The 19,673-nt window shown below is 37.6% G+C and overlaps 1 protein-coding gene across 1 annotated transcript in view; it reads left to right on the forward strand.

Moving 5' to 3' along the window:
• ZDHHC17 (zinc finger DHHC-type palmitoyltransferase 17) overlaps window positions 1-19,673 on the forward strand; it is a 52,663-nt gene that overhangs the window by 20,467 nt on the left and 12,523 nt on the right. The window contains exons 5-10 of the mRNA XM_070947359.1: window positions 3,342-3,486; window positions 4,856-4,920; window positions 6,552-6,714; window positions 16,314-16,439; window positions 16,742-16,884; window positions 18,615-18,715. Of these exons, the coding sequence (XP_070803460.1) occupies window positions 3,342-3,486; window positions 4,856-4,920; window positions 6,552-6,714; window positions 16,314-16,439; window positions 16,742-16,884; window positions 18,615-18,715 (743 nt within the window). The remainder of the gene's footprint in view (window positions 1-3,341; window positions 3,487-4,855; window positions 4,921-6,551; window positions 6,715-16,313; window positions 16,440-16,741; window positions 16,885-18,614; window positions 18,716-19,673) is intronic.

Below are 19,673 nucleotides of genomic sequence, written 5' to 3' on the forward strand. Positions count from 1 at the left end.
AATGGCAGCTTCATCCTCGCATTTTTCAAGATCTGATTCATCACTTCGGCGTTCCTGTGGTCGACCTCTTTGCCACGCACCTGAATGCCCAGCTACCTCTCTTCTTCGCCCGATACCCGGAGCCTCAGGCCGTTGCCACAGATGCTCTGCGATCCCCTTGGCCACAGGGTCTCTAGTACGCCTTTCCTCTGATCTCGCTAATTCCCAAGGTCATTTGCAAGATCCTGACAGAACAGGCGGAGGTGATATTGTTGGCTCCCCACTGGCCTCGGAGGCCTTGGTTTGCGGACCTTGTGTCTCTGTCAGTCGCCCCTCCTTGGCGTCTTCCGCTCGATCGGGACGTTCTCACTCAAGGTGCCTTGTTTCACCCAGACCTGCCTTGGCTCAGTCTGACCGCCTGGCGGTTGAGCGGCGATGTCTGAGTGACGCACACATTCCAGGCAACGTGATTCGGATTATTCAGGCCTCCCGCCGCCCTTCGACAGACCGAGTTTACTCGGCTACCTGGTGGGCTTTCTGCTCGTGTTGTGCCCGTCATGACGTGTCTCCCCTTCAGGCATCTATTGTGGACATGTTGGTGTTCCTTCAGGAGGGCTTCTTGGAGGGCCTTTCACCTAACACCTTGAGACGCCAGGTGGCGGCTATCTCCTCAGTACTTCACTGTGGTTCTCTCTCGTCCTTGGCACACCACCGTTTCCTCCGGGGTGCTTCTAACATGTCTCCTCCAGTATTGCACCGCTATCCTACTTGGGACTTACCATTGGTTTTAAACTCGCTTATGGGTCTTCCTTATGAACCTTTGTGGACAATGAGCCTCCGGTTGTTATCCTGCAAGGTCGCCTTCTTGGTGGCCATAACTTCAGCCTGCCATATTTCAGAGATTGCCGCCTTGTCAATTCGCTCTGATCTTTGCGTGTTTCATGCTGACCGTGTGGTGCTCCGACTGGACCCTACTTTCATCCCAAAGATCAACTCGGTGTTTCATCGCTCCCAGGAGCTCATATTACCTAACTTCTGTCCCAGACCATCTCATCCTTGGGAACGCCGTTGGCATACCTTGGACGTCAGGCGAGCTCTGCAAATATACCTAAAGAGAACGGCTGGGGTCCGCCGTTCAGAGTCGATGTTTGTATCCTTCTTACCTGTCTCCCTGGGTCTCCGAGTGACGGCTTCTACGATCGGTCGTTGGATTCGGCAGACCATTGCTTCGGCCTACGACTTCCGTTCTCTTCCACGACCGGCACGTGTAACAGCGCATTCCACCCGCAGTGCATCCATGTCGGCAGCCTGGTCTACTCAGGCTTCATTGTTGGAAATTTGCCGGGCGGCTACGTGGGCTTCACCTGTTCCCTTTATTCGGCACTATAAAATTGACTCATTTGCATCAGCGGAAGCTGCGTTTGGTAGGCAGGTGTTGCAACAGGTTGTTTCTGGGGAGGACGTTTCGCACCAGCCTGGTCCCACCCTGACTTCGGGACAGTGAACTGGGGTATGTCCCATCCTGGCTGCTGTCTCCACTCTCAATGGAGAAGGGGCGTTGGTCCTACCTGATACGCTCTGTCTCGTTGAGTGGAGACAGCAGCCAGACCCTCCCCTTGGTGTTTCGTCAGTCTGGTGCTTCTAACTTTCTTCTTATGAACTTTGTTCTTCGTCTCCCACACGCCGAGTCTATCTCTTCAGTTCTTCGCCAAAAGCGGGTCTACCCGGCAACAAGGGCGGGACTTGATGATTGATAGACTCAGTCCTTCATGCTGATTGGCTGCTGCTACCCATCCTGGCTGCTGTCTCCACTTAACGAGAAGGAGCGTATCAGGTAGGACCAACGCCCCTTTACAACCATTCTTTTAGTGACCACTTGAAGTTATAAGAACACTGAAAAAAGTAAATTATGACCAGGTTTCACATGATCGTTGCAGCATCCCCATAGCCACTTGATCAAAATTCAGGCGCTTTGCACCTGGCATGTACTGTATTTTTCGGAATATAAGCCGCACCTTAGTTTTGGGGGAGGAAAATAAGAAAAAAGCTGATTGGTGGGTGAATCGGCCTCCCAGAATAACTCCAATCAGCTGTTTCCAGAGGTAAATTTTAGCAACAGGTTCCTTGGTTGTGAGCTCTGTGCTTTGCTTTTTTTTTCTGCCTCTGAAACTTCTGAAACTCTGTTTCAGAAAAAACTTTTTTTCTGCCTCTGAAAGCCTCTGAAACAGAGCTTCAGAAAAAAAGGCTTTTTTTCTGAAGCTTCTTTCAGAGGCTTTTTTCCTGAAGCTTCTTTCAGAGGCTTTTTTTCTGAAACTTCTTTCAGAGGCTTTTATTCTGAAGGACTATCTGTACTCTGTTCAATCTCCTTTCTTTGGTATTGGTATGTAGATTAACTTCTTCCGATCTGTTGGTTATTGTGTCATTCTCCAGATTTGTTAACATAGTTTGACCTGATTCTTCTTTTGTTGCTTGCCATATTATTTTAGATAAAAGCCTTTCAGAGGCTTTTTTTCTGAAGCTTCTTTCAGAGGCTTCTTTCAGCCTCTGCAATCTCTGTTTGCGAGGCTGGGCGAAGCTACATTCGGAGTATAAGACGCACCCAGATTTTCACCCTCTTTTTTTGGGGAAAAGGTGGTCTTATACTCTGAAAAATATGGTATTTATGACAGTTGCACTGTCCCAGGGTCATGTAACCTTCCCTACTAGCTTCCAACAAGCAAAATCAACATTGGAAGCCAGATTTGTTTAATGACTGCATGATTCACTTAGCTCTAGTGATTCATTTTACTGAGGCAAAAAAGTCATAAAATGGGGCAAATCATGCTTAACGGCTGCCTTGATTAGCAACAGAAATTTTGGACATTCTTGAGGTTGTAAGTCTAGGACTCCCTGTATTTATTTTAGAAGACACTGAAAATAGATGCTCCAAAGAGTAAGTAGCTGCCAGTTGGGTTCTTCTGTTACTGCTGAGTTTGTTTTGGTTTTAGTTTGGGACATTGACATTTATGTGTTATTTTATGCATATTTACCATGGTTTTTAAAAATTATGCACTGTATATTTAATAATTGTTAGGAGTCTTAGCAAATATGGATTTTTCCTTATTTGACATATTAAGGACTTGGAATAGCATAAAAATTATTCAGTCAAGTTGTTCAGCTGGCTAAATAAAGGTAAAATTCTCACTTTCAAGAAATATGAAGTTAGCAACATTTTTGAAATCGTTACCTAGGATGATTTTGAGAACAAATGATCTTGTAAATAGATAGACTTAAATAAGTTTGTATTTCTCCTCTACGTGAAATAATTTACAAATAAAGGAAAAGCTACATTACAAAATTTAATGCTGTTTTTATTGTTTTAGACAGGGTCATTTATCAATGGTTGTACAGCTTATGAAATATGGTGCAGATCCATCATTAATTGATGGAGAAGGATGTAGTTGTATTCATTTAGCAGCCCAGTTTGGACATACATCTATTGTTGCTTACCTAATAGCCAAGGGACAGGTATGTACATTTGTTTCATAACTTTAGGAGTGACAATTACATATTCACATGTATTTTATAATTGCATTTCTGAGATTATGCAGTACTATGCATAACTTCCTGGGTATAATTCTTTGAAGTCAACAGAACTTATCACTGAATAGTTGAATATAGTACTAGTAAATTGTTTTATATTATCTAAATGGACTCAATTGCAAATAGGGAATTTAATTGGTTTAATTGGAGATAATACTTTGAAGCCTATGGTTATTCACCCTTACAACCTATAGCACCCTCCTGACTCTCTCCCCCATCCCATTTTGCTGGAATCCTGCAAGGCTTGGGCCTCCATTCCACACAGCCATTACATCTCACACTTACCTTTCCAGACCTTAGGTTGTGGAAGTAGGCAGACCATGTATCCTTGGCCTGTGCAGCAACGATCCAAATGTGGCCACTATTTTGTCCCATCTGTTTGTGGGCAGGACAAAATGGACACCAGAATTTGCTGCATTTTGCTGCCTTAGAGAGATCTGCACAGTTCTGCTGAAAGCTTCTGCAACAGTTGGTAAGGTAGAAGAACAAAGTAGTTTGTCCCCGAGCTATGTGGCAGCGACCAAAATGCAGCCACCTTTTTGTCCCCACTCACAAATGGACACGTTTCACATAACGACGGCCATGACATACAACCCTAATGGGCAGGCTCCATTACAGTCGTATCTCGAGGACTACCTGTATAAAATTCAGGTATTCCTCAACTTACAACAGTTCATTTAGTGACTGTTCAAAGTTACAACGGCACTGAAAAATATTACTTATGGGCATTTTTCACATGACCATTGCAGCATTCCCATGGACATGTGATCAAAATTCAGATGCTTGACAACTGACTCGTATTTATGTCAGTTGCAGTGTCCCAGGGTCACGTGATTACCTTTTGTGACTTTATGACAAGCAAAGTCAATGGGGAAACCAGATTCACTTAACAACCGTATTACTAACTTAATAGCTGCAGTGATTCACTTAACAACTGTGGCAAAAAAGGTTGTAAAAAGGACCAAAATTCACTTAACAAATGTTTTACTTGGTGACAGAAATTTTGGATTCAATTGTGGTCGTAAATTGAGGATTATTTGTAATTTCATTTACAGAAATGACTGACCTAAAACAGTAGATGGTGCTCTTACACCTACAACAAACTGTTGTAGGTGTAAGAGCATGCACACAAAATTGTTTAATATAATCTGCAAAAATATAAAACCTTCAGTCAACATCTAAAATACTTCATAATAGCATAGTATTATACTATCTTAGTTTCCTTCAGAGGAGGTATCCAGATGTTTTCCCTTGGTATTCTCTTTTTATATGTGATTATTTCTGTTTTCATCAGGATGTTGATATGATGGATCAAAATGGAATGACACCTTTAATGTGGGCAGCTTATAGAACACACAGGTAATTTGCTCATTTAAGATTAAACCTCTGGGTCATTATTTTTAACATTCCAATAGCATACATAACATAAAATAAGTTAGAATTTTGTATTCTTAAATATTATTTGAACGAAATAGTTCATACTTCACAGATGCATAGCACTCTTCTACTGTCCATTAAGGTAGTTCAACAAAGCTAGCAAACTCAGGAAAAAAGAGCCACTTTCAAGAAAAATATTGCCAATAGGGTAACATAACAAAATTTGAAAGCCTGTCAAAGCAGTTGTCATGTTCAACTTAACATAATTAAGGTGAAGTTTTTTCTTACAGTATACCTGCCCATGCCAGCTCTAGTCTCTATGAGCTGATAAGTCTATTTTACATCATTCTTGTTTTTTCTTCTGCTGTTTCTTGGTCTGTTTGATATTCTGTCACATTTTTAGAGCAACAGGATCTTTTTTCAAGTTTGCATAGAAACCTGAAAAAGTAATTCTGCTTTAATGAATAGCTGAGAAATACACAAGGATTGATCTACTGCATATCATCTACATTATTATATTGATAATGCTTAGCTCTTGCTCCTTATTATCCAGTTCCAAGGAAATATTCAATAGCTTGGACATCATTGAACTGTAATGACTAAACAAGGAAAAGAACATGAAATTAAATCCAGACAACATGGCAGTTCTATTGATAAATACCGAAATAGATTGTGGGACTGAGGAAATGAATTAATGTCACTGAACAGCCCAGATTTGGCAGTATACAGTGATGATCAGACCAATGATAAACTGTATTTCTCCACTGTAATTGTATTCTCAGAACAGCTAGGAAAACTGACTGCTTGCCCCTGAATCATGTTTGGAAGGCTCTTCACAGATAAAATTCCTGACATTTGATCCAGCTTTTGGACAGTCTAGTGCAGGGGTGTCAAACTCGCGGCATCACGTTGCCGTCACATGACGTTTCATGAAATTTTTCCCTTTGGAGAGCTGGGGTGGGTGTGACCTGTGTGTGATGCATCCAGCCCGTGGGCCGCCAGTTTGACACCCCTAATCTAGTGCCATGACTAGAGCAATATTTTGTAAGATCATATGAGACTTGAATTAGTGAAGTTTGAGAAAAAGGATAAAACTCTCAATGACATGAGGTTAGCTTTCACTAAAATGGATCCATGCCCAGTTTGGATCTTTCAAGAAATTAGATGGGGTGTATATAGCTTGATTCAAGAAGAGATAAATACCTCTTTTGTGAAAGATGCTACATAGTTATTGTCAAAGTGTTCAGTGTGCACTTCTGTTTAAGAATCTTCGACAATTTCTACTCAATTTGTAGTCTCCCTTTTTAGGGAAGTTTATAGAGAAGATGATAGGACTTCAGTTACAACAGATTATCAGATGGCCATGATATTTTTCAGGACTGCTTCTGAGGGTTGGGTTCTGCTTTGATAGTTCTGCTTCTTCATGCATGGGTGGTTCCAGTGAATGGAGTTGTTATGGTTGTGACCAGTAATAAATCACTCATTTGTATTTTAATTAATTCAGAAACCAACCTGATCCAGTCTGAAAGAATATATACTCTTTCGCCAAGGAATTTTGATCTAAATGAACATAATATGTCTTTGTTTATATAATGTTTTTGTTAATTTTCCAGTGTGGATCCTACTCGGTTGCTGCTTACTTTTAATGTTTCAGTGAATTTGGGAGACAAATATCATAAGAATACAGCATTACACTGGGCAGTTCTAGCAGGAAATACTACAGTGATTAGTCTACTGTTAGAGGCTGGAGCTAATGTTGATGCCCAAAATATCAAGGTAAGTCTGTCTTCATGTAGTAGAAATTTCACATTTTGTTGGTTATTTTTTTAATAAGAACAAGATTCAGTTCCAGCACATACATTCAGTAAAAACTCTCTTCTGCATTACAGATACTTTTGGCTCTTTCCCCATATCCAATGCCTGGTGTTCATTTTGCTTTTCAACTGTTTAATCTCCATGGAAATTCCCTCCATCCCTTTGTTGTGGTCACAGATTTACTATTTACTTGTTTTTTTTTCTTTGAGTTATCTTGTCTCTTGTATTATACAAACATAGCCCCATATCTTCTAGGACTGCTTTCATCTTCTGTCACTGTCTGCCTTATATTTAATACCATTGCTTTATCTGTGGCATGATTTCCAATCTTATGAAATCAGTGCTAAAGAGTATATAAATGCTTCATTAAAATCTCCTTTGACTTAACATTTTCTACTGCCCATTCCTCCACTGAGTATTATTTTTTGAGATATTCAGAGATCCCCAATACTTTGGGGAGTGGTTAACATATTTGGAATTTTGAGAGCATGTCCTGATATTGTCACAGAATTGCTACCATGATGGGTATGGCAAGTCACAAAACTGTTTTTCCGCAAGGCAAACAAGTGTGGCTGGTTTCCTTTGCCCAGAGATCTCAGTTTAACATCTCAGTTTAATTTAGCTATTTTTTCTGGATAGATAGGTACTCTTTCAAACCAAGCACTGAACTGCAAACAGCAATCATTTCATTCTCTAAGAATATTTTTTGAAATACTGTAACTACAGACACACTGTTTAGATCTATGAAAATAAAGTATTCATATATTTATTAAAGAAAAAGCAAAGTCGCCTGTAACATCTTGAAAACTTCTTAATGTTGTTATTAATGTAAACTTTTGTGGGACAATATTTACTTCGTTAGATTGTTTTTTTCATCAGACCTTGTAACATCATTCTGATTAATCTTTAAGGTCCTGTGAGACACTAGTTTTGTTGTTAATTTTGTTAATTGCAAAAGCCTAATAAAGCCATGGATAGATTTATCTAAAAATAGTTTCCATAGTCTGGAACATCTCTGCTTTCTCTTCATTAAATGGCAAGCAGCAGTTGGCTATGAACTAACATTTACATGTTTTGTTTTTTGAAAACTGCAAAGTAATGAATAGATAGAAAATCCTATACAGAATTTTGTGGAACCTTAAAAATGAATACAGATACTATAACCTATATTTTCATCAATTGTTTTCAGTGAAGTGAATGTAAGGCACAGAAGCTTGGGATTTAACAAATTAATCTTTACTAAGCACAGTTTTTCTTGTGCTTTTGCTGCAGCAAGCTGACAAATTCAGGTATATAGTTACTTGTTTTATAATTTATGGAAGAGGGAGAAGATAACTTAGAAAGGCCTGCAATGTCTGGACAATGGCAGTTCCAGAGGAAAAAACAGAGTAAATTTTTCTTCAATAAGGGCATAAAAATATTATTCAGCAATTTGAGCTGAATATTCTCAAATGAGATATTATAAAAAATTAAAAGATATTTTTCAGAGTTTTCAGAAGTATCCCTTCAAAGGCATATTGGATACTTGCTTCTTTATAGCTGAATGCTAAATATTGTTTACCTTCCAGTCAGTAAAATAAAAGAAATTATGTTTCTGTGTCTTGTGAAAGGGTGAAAACCCAGAAACTCAGGGTGAAAACCCAGAAACTCTTTGTGTTTTCTGTGGTTGAAATACTCAAGCACATGTTCCAAACTCATGCATTCCTTATTTTTTTTCTGTTTCCCCCCCTATTTTTTTTTATTAATCCAGGGGAATGGGGAATGAGTAATGGAAGATGATTTATTACATCTTCTACACTGTAATCTGGCATGATGTATGGTTTACTTTCAATCACCTGTGTTTGTGTTTTAATACTAGAAACTGTTTTTTAGAATGCTGATTTTGTGTAATGTAAGTGTACCTTATATAAGGGTGTTAGGTGAAAAACTTAGATTCAGATGTGTCCACAATAATAGAAGCTCACTGAATTCTTTGGCTCAATCACTGTCAGCCTGGCATACCCCATAAGTTTAGTTTACTTTATTGTCATTACATCTTGTACAATGAAATTAAATGCCATCTTCAGTGTACATTATACATAAAAAATAAAACAAAAGCACACATCCTTCACATTCTATACAATTGAATTAAAACCCCCTGATATTGCATTAATATTGTACTATACGGTAGAATTCAATATAGTTACTTCTCTGGGATAGAAGCTGTTTTTCAGCCTATTTGTCCTTGTTTTTATTATCCTGTACCATCTGCCAAATGGTAATAGTTCAAAAAAAGGGTGCCCAGGATGAGATATTGTACATTGCCTTAGTGGACCTCCAAAGAATGTGGAATAAAATAAATAATTTTTAATTATGTATCTTATTACCCTCAGATCTTCATGCCAGTGTCAAAGTCTTATGCTGTTAAAAGAACCTGTTTTGTCACCATTCCAAAGAAGCCAGATAATGATGGCCAACTTTAAAGCCCTTCTGAGGTTCTGGTGTAGCAAGTAGGAATTCATATGGCATCACCAAGAATGTTTATTAGTGTTAGGAGGAAGGTTGAAAATTGAAAATGATCCAGTATTCAATAATAATGGGCAAAGCATATAATTTAGAAACAGAATATTCTAGATAACTCCTAACTATTGTGTTTCTTCATGTCTATCTGGTTATTTGGGAGATTAGTCTGTTACTCTTCTGGGAATAAATCTTCTAGAATTGGAGGTATGTTGTAGTATTGCATATGTTCTGTCTAAGGTAGACTTCATTTGAAAGAAAACATGGCAGTAAGTTTAGATCTGCTGGTATTTGAGATATATGACTTTTTTATATTAATTTTTTAAAAAGTGTGCCTTTTTTCTTATCCAATTTAATGAGAGATGTGGGTTTAATGTTTTTATTTTTAAAAGGGGGAAATGGTTTAGAACAGTTTATCTAATATTGAGAGGGAAATGGATATAAAGTGCAGCTTTGAGTCCTATAAAATTAGTATAATTGTACCTTTCCAGGTTTTTTTTTTGTTTTACAGAATTGAAATTACCCACTTTGAAGCTCTGATCAAAAGATCAATTAGAAATCCTACATGAGGACAGTAAGTAGGAAAGTACTGCTATGCTCAGGAGTGCTGCAGTAGGTACATTGTGGTGTATTAGATGAGCAGTAGATTCATCATCTTGGTCAATTCATCTAGACTTATCTGATTCTGATGCAACATCATTTGGTTCAGATACTAGAGCAAGTAACTCACCACTTGATCCTTCAGTAGAGTTACAGGATGATTGATAATTATTGGTTCTTTGTCGGTTTGGAAATAGGAATAGACTTTTTCTGTCATGCTTTTTGATTGATTATGTGCCATCACAGCATTTTCAACTTTAATGATCACATTGATAGATTTTCTTCATTATGATCTGTCTCATCTCCACTGAGTCCATCCACCTTGCTGCTGGTTGTCTATACTCTTTCCTTCCACCTTTCCCAGCATTAAAGCTTTCTCTAGGAAGCTAGGTCTTCACATAATTTGTCTGAAGTAGGATAATTTGAGTCTGGTCATTTGCCCTTGAGTGAGAACTCTGCATTGATTTGTTTGCTGATACATTTGTTTGTTTTCTTGGCTGTCTCCAGTATTTTCAGGAGTCGTCTTCAGCACCAGAGTTAAAAAGCATCAATATTCTTCGCATCCTGGTTCTTCAAAGTCCAACTTTCACTTCCATTGAGTGTTGCAAGGAATTTCACGGCTTGTATGATTCTGATCTTTGTAGGCAGAGAATATTTTTTACAAGGCATACATGGCTGTTCCATCTAATGCAAGTCTGCAGTGTATTTTTTAAATGCTTGTTCCTTTATTGTTGAAAGTTGATCCTAAAAGGCAAAAGTCATCCACCATTGATATTGTCATTACTAATTCTAAGACTAGTTATTCTACCCATTGCGTAATGCAGGTTATTGATATTACTCCTTTACCAACTTGGAGCCAATCTGTTTCTCTGTGTTCTGTTAATGCTTTGGTTTCCTGACCCATATATAAGTTTCTAATGCGGACAATGAATGTTCTGAGATGCACATTTTTCTAATCATGTTCCACAGCTTGATGTGATGGTCACAGTCAAAAGCATTTCTATAACCAACAGTGTCTTCTTTTGGATATTCCTTGCTTTTCTCAATTTTTCTACAGTACACGCATCAACTATAATTTCTCATATACCCTGGCCTTTTCTAAAGCCAACTTGAACATCTGGCATCTCTTTTTCCACGTAGGGCTCTAATCTCCATTGGATGATCCTAAGTATTATTTTGCTTTATCCAAATGATACATTAACTAGAAGGTTCACATATAAATCAAAGGGCACATTTCTTGGTAATCTATTAATTAGAAATAAAGTAATTCTTGCAAACGGATATTCATATAGCTTATCAGGTTTCCCATCTTACATCTCTTTCTCATAGTAAAGATCTGAAAGCCACTTGCAAATCAGATCAAATCTTTATTATGGTCATAGACCAGCATGGAATGTCATTTGTTTCTTTGCAGAAGAATTGATTGTGTTGTTTATGATTATTATACTGCAGGGATGTCAAACTTGCGATTATATGTAGTCATATGATATACTGCAACTTTTTTTCCCTTCACTCAACTGGGGATGGGCACGGCCAACAAGTGACACATCTGCCACATGGGCCACGAGTTTCACACCCCTGTTGTACTGGATTAGTAAATTTCAAACCTTTTGATTTGATCTTGCATATTCTAGCAATTGCTGCATTTCTATTTCCTGTTAAACAGGTCAGGACTGTTAAAACTGACACTGGCTTTAGTAGATTAATCCTGCCTATTGAGCTAACTGATTTATCATATGGTTGATTATCATCTATTATCATCACTTGATTCTGTTAAAAAAAGTAGTCTTTAAGTTACAAGTTTTCAAAGTTACATCAGTGCTGAAAAAATGGACTTATGACCGACCTTTGAAATTCTGGCCATCTCAATGTCCCTGTGGTTATTGATTGCGATCCAGGTTCACAGCTCACAATTATGATATTGGGGTGAGCTGTGTCACATGATTGCATTGCTAGCAAGGAAGGTTGGAAGTAATTCTAATAAGTCACTCCTGCTTTTTTTTTCCCAAGGAGCCCCCTGCTGCCCACCCGTGTTTGCCTGCCCGTGGCATTCCTCCTGTACTCCTTGCCTGACCATTGCTTTCCACTTAACAGCCATGCGAGTCCTGGGGTTACAATGGCACCCAGGATTGCCATCACTAACTGATGTGGTCATGTGACATCACATTTTATGATGACATAGCTTATTGACGGCAATCCCAGTCCCAATTGCCACCATAACCTGTGACTACCGTATTGAAACAAGGTATTGGTAACTTGCCTGATAGTGGGTAACTGTAACCATCATGTTTATCCTCAGTTCATAGGGTAACAACTCTTTGCTCATAGCACTGGGAACAATCAAACGTCTGGACTCAACAGTATATTATAGTATATCAGCTCTAGCCTAATGTTTCAGATGTTAGATACTTAGAGTTGTATCTTCATTGTAAATATCAGAGAAGAATGAGGTCTTGGAAAAGTAATTAATTGCCTACTGCAGCACAGAGAACTTATAGATCTATATCTATCCTCCAAATTATAAACTTTCCTTCTGCCATTTCAATTTAACAGATATTTACTTGGTGTCTTGGTAGCCTTAAGTAGGTGAGACACATTATATATCTTTCTGGGAAACATTTGCTCCGGTCCTGCCAGCCTCAATTATAAAAGTCTGATACCCAGATTATTCCAGTTAATGGAGAAGGGGCTCTGATTAGTCAAGATACGGATGTCACTGCTAAATATTATTTCTTTTAAAACTGTAAGTTTGCTTTGTGATACTGTGCCTTTTTGTTTTTTGTTTTTGTAGAGCTACAGGTTTCCATTTCTAGAGAAAGAGTCATAGGGGAAAAGTTATTTGTCTTATACTATACAAAATGAAAGGAAAATAAGGACTGAAATCATTCATGTTATGGCAGAGTGCCTCTGTGCGAGCTTAAGATAGTTATTGTTTTGATAATGGTTACCACTCATGTTTCTTTCAGTTTCTCAGTTCTGAATAATTGATAATTCTATTATAATTGATAATGTTTTACACAACCCAATATTCTCACTACTTATTTTCCTAAGATCTGAATATCCTGGCATAAAGATAAGACACCGAGTTATAACTTTGTATTACAAAATCTTGAATCCATTCTTATTTTTGTTCTTAAAAGTCATATATTTGCATATAGGTAGCCAATTTAAAGAAACAATGCTTTGGGAATTCAGATTCAATCTCTAAATCACTCTTTATTTTACATGAAACTTTTAAAATCAGATCTTGCATCTATGTCTTTGCATGGCAGATTTTTTCCACCTGAAAATCTTTATCTTAGTCAGCTTCTAGTCAGAATGCTCATAATATACAAAATCTTTGGTCTTTCCACATAAGTGATTTTAATTTACTCCCAACTATACTAAGAGACAGTTTGGTCTAGTGTTTAAAGCACCAGACTAGAAAGCAGGAAACCGTGAATTCAAGTCTTGCCTTAGTCATGAAAGCCAGTTGGATGAACTTGGGCTAATCACTCTCTCTCAGTCAGCTCACCACATAAGGTGGTGGTTGTGGGGGAAAATAGGAAGAGAAAGGTGTGTTGAATATATTCAGCACCTTGAGTTATTTGTCTAAATTATAAAGGCAGGATACAAATACATAAATAGATACTTTTAACTGGATAGGTGAGAAAGGGACCAATTATTTTAATTTTTCCATAATGCATTTGTGATTCAGATTAAGAGTTTTGCCTGGAAACTGGGACTTGTACTATTTATGCTTCCTTTTTCCTTTTTAAACTGGCTCTGTTCATACGCTTTCAAATGCATGGTTCTGATATTAAAACTGAGGTAGAAAAGAAAAACTGCAATTCAGACTGTTGTATTTCAGTACATACAAAAGAGTATTAGTATTTCCTGCTGCTCTAGAAGTTCATAGATTATTTATTTCTGCTTCTTTCTCTAACATTTTCTCTAACTAAAATAAAGTAGCAAGACATTGAACTGTCCTTTCTATAGTCTGTTCTTTCTAGTAGGCTAGTTAGGAATCATCCACATTTGTATAAAACTTCATTCTCCAGTGAACAAACTTTGGGGCTAAGTTGTTGCAGTGTTCTAGTTTGTCTTCAGGGACCAAAGCAATTAAGCAGCCTTAAACCATTATTATATTTGCATGGTCTGAAATTGTTATTAGGTAGAACCAGAAAAGATGAACCAGAGAGAGTTTGGCATTGTCCAACCTGGCATATCCAGATTATATAGGCAATGATTTCCTTGAAGCATGTGATGTTTCAAGGGAGGGGTAAACTCCCAATATCTTGGAAGTTTGGTGAAGTACTTTTTAAATGAATAGTGGAAATGCAAGGACACTCCTCCTAAGAACCATAATATACTGTGAGCTGATTTTTATTTCTGTTGCCGTCTCTCATGATGATTTGTTGACTAAGATTTTGATACTACTACACAGGGCTTTTGAGTTCAAATCCTACCAATAGAAATTAACTACCTACTTCTCTGTATATCTAGTTTCTATTGATGCTGGAGTACATATGTGTAATCCTTGCAATTTTTACTTTGTTTCAAAGGATTTATGCCTTTTCGGGGTAAATTTCAGTTTCTGGTACCTGTTTCATTTTTTTTTAGGCGGGGGCCAAACGATAGAGGATTCAACCATTTTTCAAGCTTCCATGAATATTTGTTTAGGAGGGGAGTTACCTTCAGTAGAAGAGAGGAGGAGTGCAAAACTGGAGCTGAAGGTACCTTCAGTTGGTTGTCTTTTGCCTCCTCTGTTCCATAAGAACTTTTCTTTCCTTAGGTGTAAATGAGGTCTACTGTTTTGTCCTAAGTCTCTGACATGAAACTGTATTGCAGGTTTATTTTAATTTTTTAGGCATTGGAAGGATTTCTGTATTTCATGATGAATTATATAAAGAGATTGCCACAATCTCAAAACATTTTGTTATGTTGTGCAAAATTTATGAGACTTGCAGATTAAAGTGATCAGGACCTATTATTAATGTAGTGTATCTCAGAGGAAGGATAAAAATTATTCACTATTAATTTTATTTCTTAGATCTGTTATAGCCATGATTTTGAAAACGTAAAACATTTCTTAGTTTAAATTTCATACTAATATTAACAGGTAATCTTTAATTTACAACTGGTCATTTAGCCACTCTTCGAAGCTACCACAGATCCCCCAAAGCTATTTACAACATATTATGATGGTTGCAACCCCCATCCTCTGCAGTCATGTGATTGTATTTTGGGTGCTTGACAACTGGCTCACCTTTATAACAGTTTGCTGTTCTGTGGTCAAATGGCCAGAATTTATAAGTGTTTTTTCCGGTTTCTAGCATGTACTTCTAGTCTCTGGCAAAAAGCTTCTTGAGTAAAATTCATTTGCTTACTGTTTGCGGCATTTATTTAACCACTGTATTTGCTTAATGACTGTCGCAAAAAATGTCAAAAAAAAAATCAGGTCCAGTCATGTGATGCCTTGATTTACAACTTCAACAAATTACAACCATAATTCCAAGCTCAATTAGAGTTGTAAGTCAAGAACTATCTGTAAATAATGAAAAACTCCCAATTGCTCAGTTGTTGGATTAATCTTTACAAAATGCCCATAAAATGTGAACATTTGGTGGGAGCAAATTGATGAGTAGAATTCTATTATATCCCTTATAATGATGCTTAAAACATACTTTAATCTCCAATTGATTTGTGGTCAATCTATTGCAGGGGGGTCAAACTCAAGGCCCTGGGTCTGGGTCTGGATCTGACCCGCGAGTTGCTTAGATCTGGCAGTAAAGGACCGGCCTGTGGTGCCTCTGCCAGTGAAAACAGAGCTCGGGAGGGCCGCGCATGGTCCTCTCAGGCTCTGTTTTTGGCTGTGACAGCCTTCTGCTGCCCTCTGCCAGCAAAAATGGAGCCTGCGGCCCATTGAGCTCCGTTTTCACTGGCAGAGGGCAGCAGGAGGCCATCACAGTATAGTATAGCCTTTATTGTCATTGTACATCATGTATACAATGAAATTGGTTTTAGCCTCACTGGTGCAATCACAGCTGAAAATGGACCTTGGGAGCCTGTTTTCACTGACAGAGTGCTCAGACCACCATAGATGCTCCCAACACGAGTTACATCAAGCTGGCCACGCCCACACTGGCCCCCAAGGTCAAATCCAACCCTGATGTGGCCCTCAATGAAATCGAGTTTGACACCCCTGATCTAATGTATAGAGTAAACATCTGCATGAGATATTGATAATACACAAACATATCTGTTAACTAAATTCTGTTCGCTAATGAAATTGACTTTTTCTTTGCCTCTGCTGCTTGTTAATATATGAAAGAGAGTTTCGTGTTCCAGACTAGTGAACTATATAATATAATGAACTGATTTAATATTTCTAAAACTTTTAAATAATATTTAAAATGAAATTGTTAAATATTTTCCACTTTTAATCTAAAATTATTTTAAAACTTTTTATATTTTAATAGGGAGAATCACCACTTGATTTAGCAAAGCAAAGAAAAAATGTTTGGATGATAAATCATCTTCAGGAGGCAAGGCAAGCAAAAGGTTATGACAATCCATCTTTTCTCAGGAAACTGAGGGCTGATAAGGTGAGAACTATATTTAAAAACTGATAAACTTTGGTTTTGTGGACATGTAATTTCTTGAGATGATGTCAAGAGGTACTTGAAATGTTGTGCTTTTGTATCTTTTAAATTGACTTTTTAAAAAAATAACTTTTCCTACTGGGGAGAAGTGTCTGACCATACGTAGACCTCATATATTTCACTGAACATAGTTCTTCTTTGATTTTTTTAAATTAAAATTACTGTGAAATGTTTGAATAAAAATTACATTTTTGCAGTGCTTCATTTAAAAAAATAGAATAATTAATATTTACTATTTTTTGTAGGAATTTCGTCAGAAGGTGATGCTAGGAACACCATTCCTAGTTATTTGGCTGGTTGGATTTATAGCAGATCTTGATATTGATTCTTGGCTAATCAAAGGACTAATGTATGGTGGTGTTTGGGCTATGGTTCAGTTTCTTTCCAAGTAGGTACTCTCAAAAGTTGATTTGTTTATTATGTAATATACTGCCAGATACATTAAGATGCTTCTTTTGAAAGGAATTAGTTTTATTTAGTTTCTTTCTTTCTTTCTTTCTTTCTTTCTTTCTTTCTTTCTTTCTTTCTTTCTTTCTTTCTTTTCCTTCCTTCCTTCCTTCCTTCCTTCCTTCCTTCCTTCCTTTCTTTCTTTCTTTCTTTCAATTTATATGCGCCCTTCTCCGGAGACTCAGGCCGGCTTACAATGCGTTAAGCAACAGCCTTCATACTTTTGTATATACCTGCTTAGTAGGGCTTTTGGGCCCCCCCCAAGCGGGTTCTTTTTATACAAAGTCAGCTTAATGCCCCCACAATCCGGGTCCTCATTTTACCTACCTCGGAAGGATGGAAGGCTGAGTCAACCTTGAGCCTGGTGAGATTTGAACTTGCAGTAATTTATGCATTAATATTAAGGACAGATAATGAAACATGGAAAATATTAAATGTCTTCTGTAAGGAAATGTGCTCTTATGGTCTTATATCTGAAATTCTTCATATTTGCTCATGTTAGATGCTATAAGTGGCTTTCATAATGTAGCTTTCAATAGGAGCTTTACCAGTTCAATCATTATTCCATCTTGCAGTGCGACACTGAAGAAATTAATCAAAAGTGGTTCCTCTTTCACAATTTTGGTTTGATTATCTGTTAGCCATAAATGTTGACTTCTCTTTATTAATGAATTAAAACACTTTTCTTGTAGCAGTGAAAATATTTTTTGTAATATATGAAGAACTTCTTGTCCAGTTCTCTCTTCTCAGTATTCTCCTTTCTCTTACTTTTTCATTGATCATTTTAGAAAGAGGAAATGTGTGAAATTTGTGTGTGTGTGCAAATTGATATAACATTTGAAAGCTTTACTGGACAAATGTTTAAAAATTCATCCAGATGGTTGCTGGTGTTATATATTTGCTGGACAAATTAATCATAACACTGTTAATTCCCAGCATTGGTCATGGTACATTCCAGTTTTGAAATTGGCTTAATTGATACATCATGTGAAGTTTGCAAGCTGAACAGATGTAATTTTTGAATCAGTCAGTTGTGAACCTGGCAAGCATTTATCAAATGATATTATATATTTTTCCAGTGAAATGATATTTATTTTAGTCTACATGACCTTTTAAACATATTCAACTATTTTCCAGCAAGCAAGAATATGTAGCATGTATCTTCTTCTTGTGCCATATCTGTCATCGGACATTGGCAATCATGTTGGCGATCCTATTTTTATCAACAGACGCACGAAAAAGTGCTGCTGAGTTTTGTCCAAACCAGTCCCTTAAAATTTTGAAGCCATGATGTTCTTCTTCTGCCTGGACTTTGTTTGTCTTCAATTTTTCCCTGGAGGATTAAGTGAAGTCTGCCGTGGTTTTCCGGGTGTCGCATCACATGTCCAAAATATTCTAACTTTTGCTTTTTTATGGTTTTGATGATTTCCTTTCCCAGGTGGCTTATCACCTCCTCATTTCTGATTTTGTGAACCCAGCTTATAAGTAACAGCTGTCTGTAAATCCATATTTCAAATGCTTTTAGTCCCTTCAAATGGCTTTCTGTCAGAGACCAACTCTCTACTCCGTAGAGCAGGATAGAAAAGAGATAACATCTGATAAGCCTGATTTTCAATCTTAATGTAGTATGTATACTAATCAATTATGTGATGTTGTTTCTCTGTCCTACAGATCATTCTTTGATCATTCCATGCATAGTGCTCTGCCTCTTGGAATTTACCTAGCAACAAAATTTTGGATGTATGTGACGTGGTTTTTCTGGTTTTGGAATGATATCCTTTCTCTTGATCTCAGCAATTATGCCAGAAAGACTGTTTAAGTGTGTAGAAGGGAACAGTGCAGATTTTCCTTGATAATATACAACAGAAGTAAGAATGTTTTTTAAAAAACTATAAAATCATTGGTTTAAATTATTCCAGGCACAACACTAAGTGAAGTTTATCTGGCAAAATGAAATTTGTCCAAAGTGGTTAATGAAATTCTTGGACCTCTCCTTTTAGTATCTTCCTTTTCCTAGATTCCATAGGTTTTCTCCTTTTTTCACTGATTATCACATTTGGTAGAGGGTTTTTTGGGGTAAACTTGAGTAAGAACTGAAAACAGTAGAGCATTGGCAACCCAATTTTACACTGGAATTTTACAACGGCTGAAGCCGTGGTATTTCAAGCAAGCTACAACATGTGATTAAGAAGAGATGATTGCCTGCCTTGCCTGATGGAGAGCATGATTGTGGAAGTGGCCCAGGTGGAGAAAGAAGATTTGGACAGAACCAGGAAGAAAGTGGTAGGCAGTTCATCAGATGGTCATCCACTAGTAAATCTTTTTTAAAAAATCACTTGATCCCACTTGCCTAGACAATTTTTTCCAGTTTCCCATCTTCCCTTCTTATCTAGACCAAGAATCCCCGATGCTCGGGTCATGGACTTGTACTGGTGCGCAGCTGGTTGGGAACTGGGCTGTGCAAGTGGCAAGCAAGTGTGTGAAGCTTCATTGTGCATGCATGGGAGCTAGGTTGTGCACGTGAAACCATCTCCCCTGCTGCTGCTGGTGATCCATGGAGCCAGAAAAGTTGGGGACCACTGATCTAGACCTCTTAAGGAAGATTCTTTGGTATCTACAGTAGAAGTAAATTAAATTAATTTAATTAAAAAATTTACTTTCAAGGACACACTGATGTTTTAAAAATAAAAGTTACATTAATTTGAACATATATTTACATTCCTTAATGAT

The sequence above is a fragment of the Pituophis catenifer genome, unplaced genomic scaffold (assembly GCF_029215685.1).
Source record: "Pituophis catenifer annectens isolate HBS135680 unplaced genomic scaffold, rPitCat1.0.hap2 SCAF_7, whole genome shotgun sequence".
Classification (NCBI taxonomy): Eukaryota; Metazoa; Chordata; class Lepidosauria; order Squamata; family Colubridae; genus Pituophis; species Pituophis catenifer.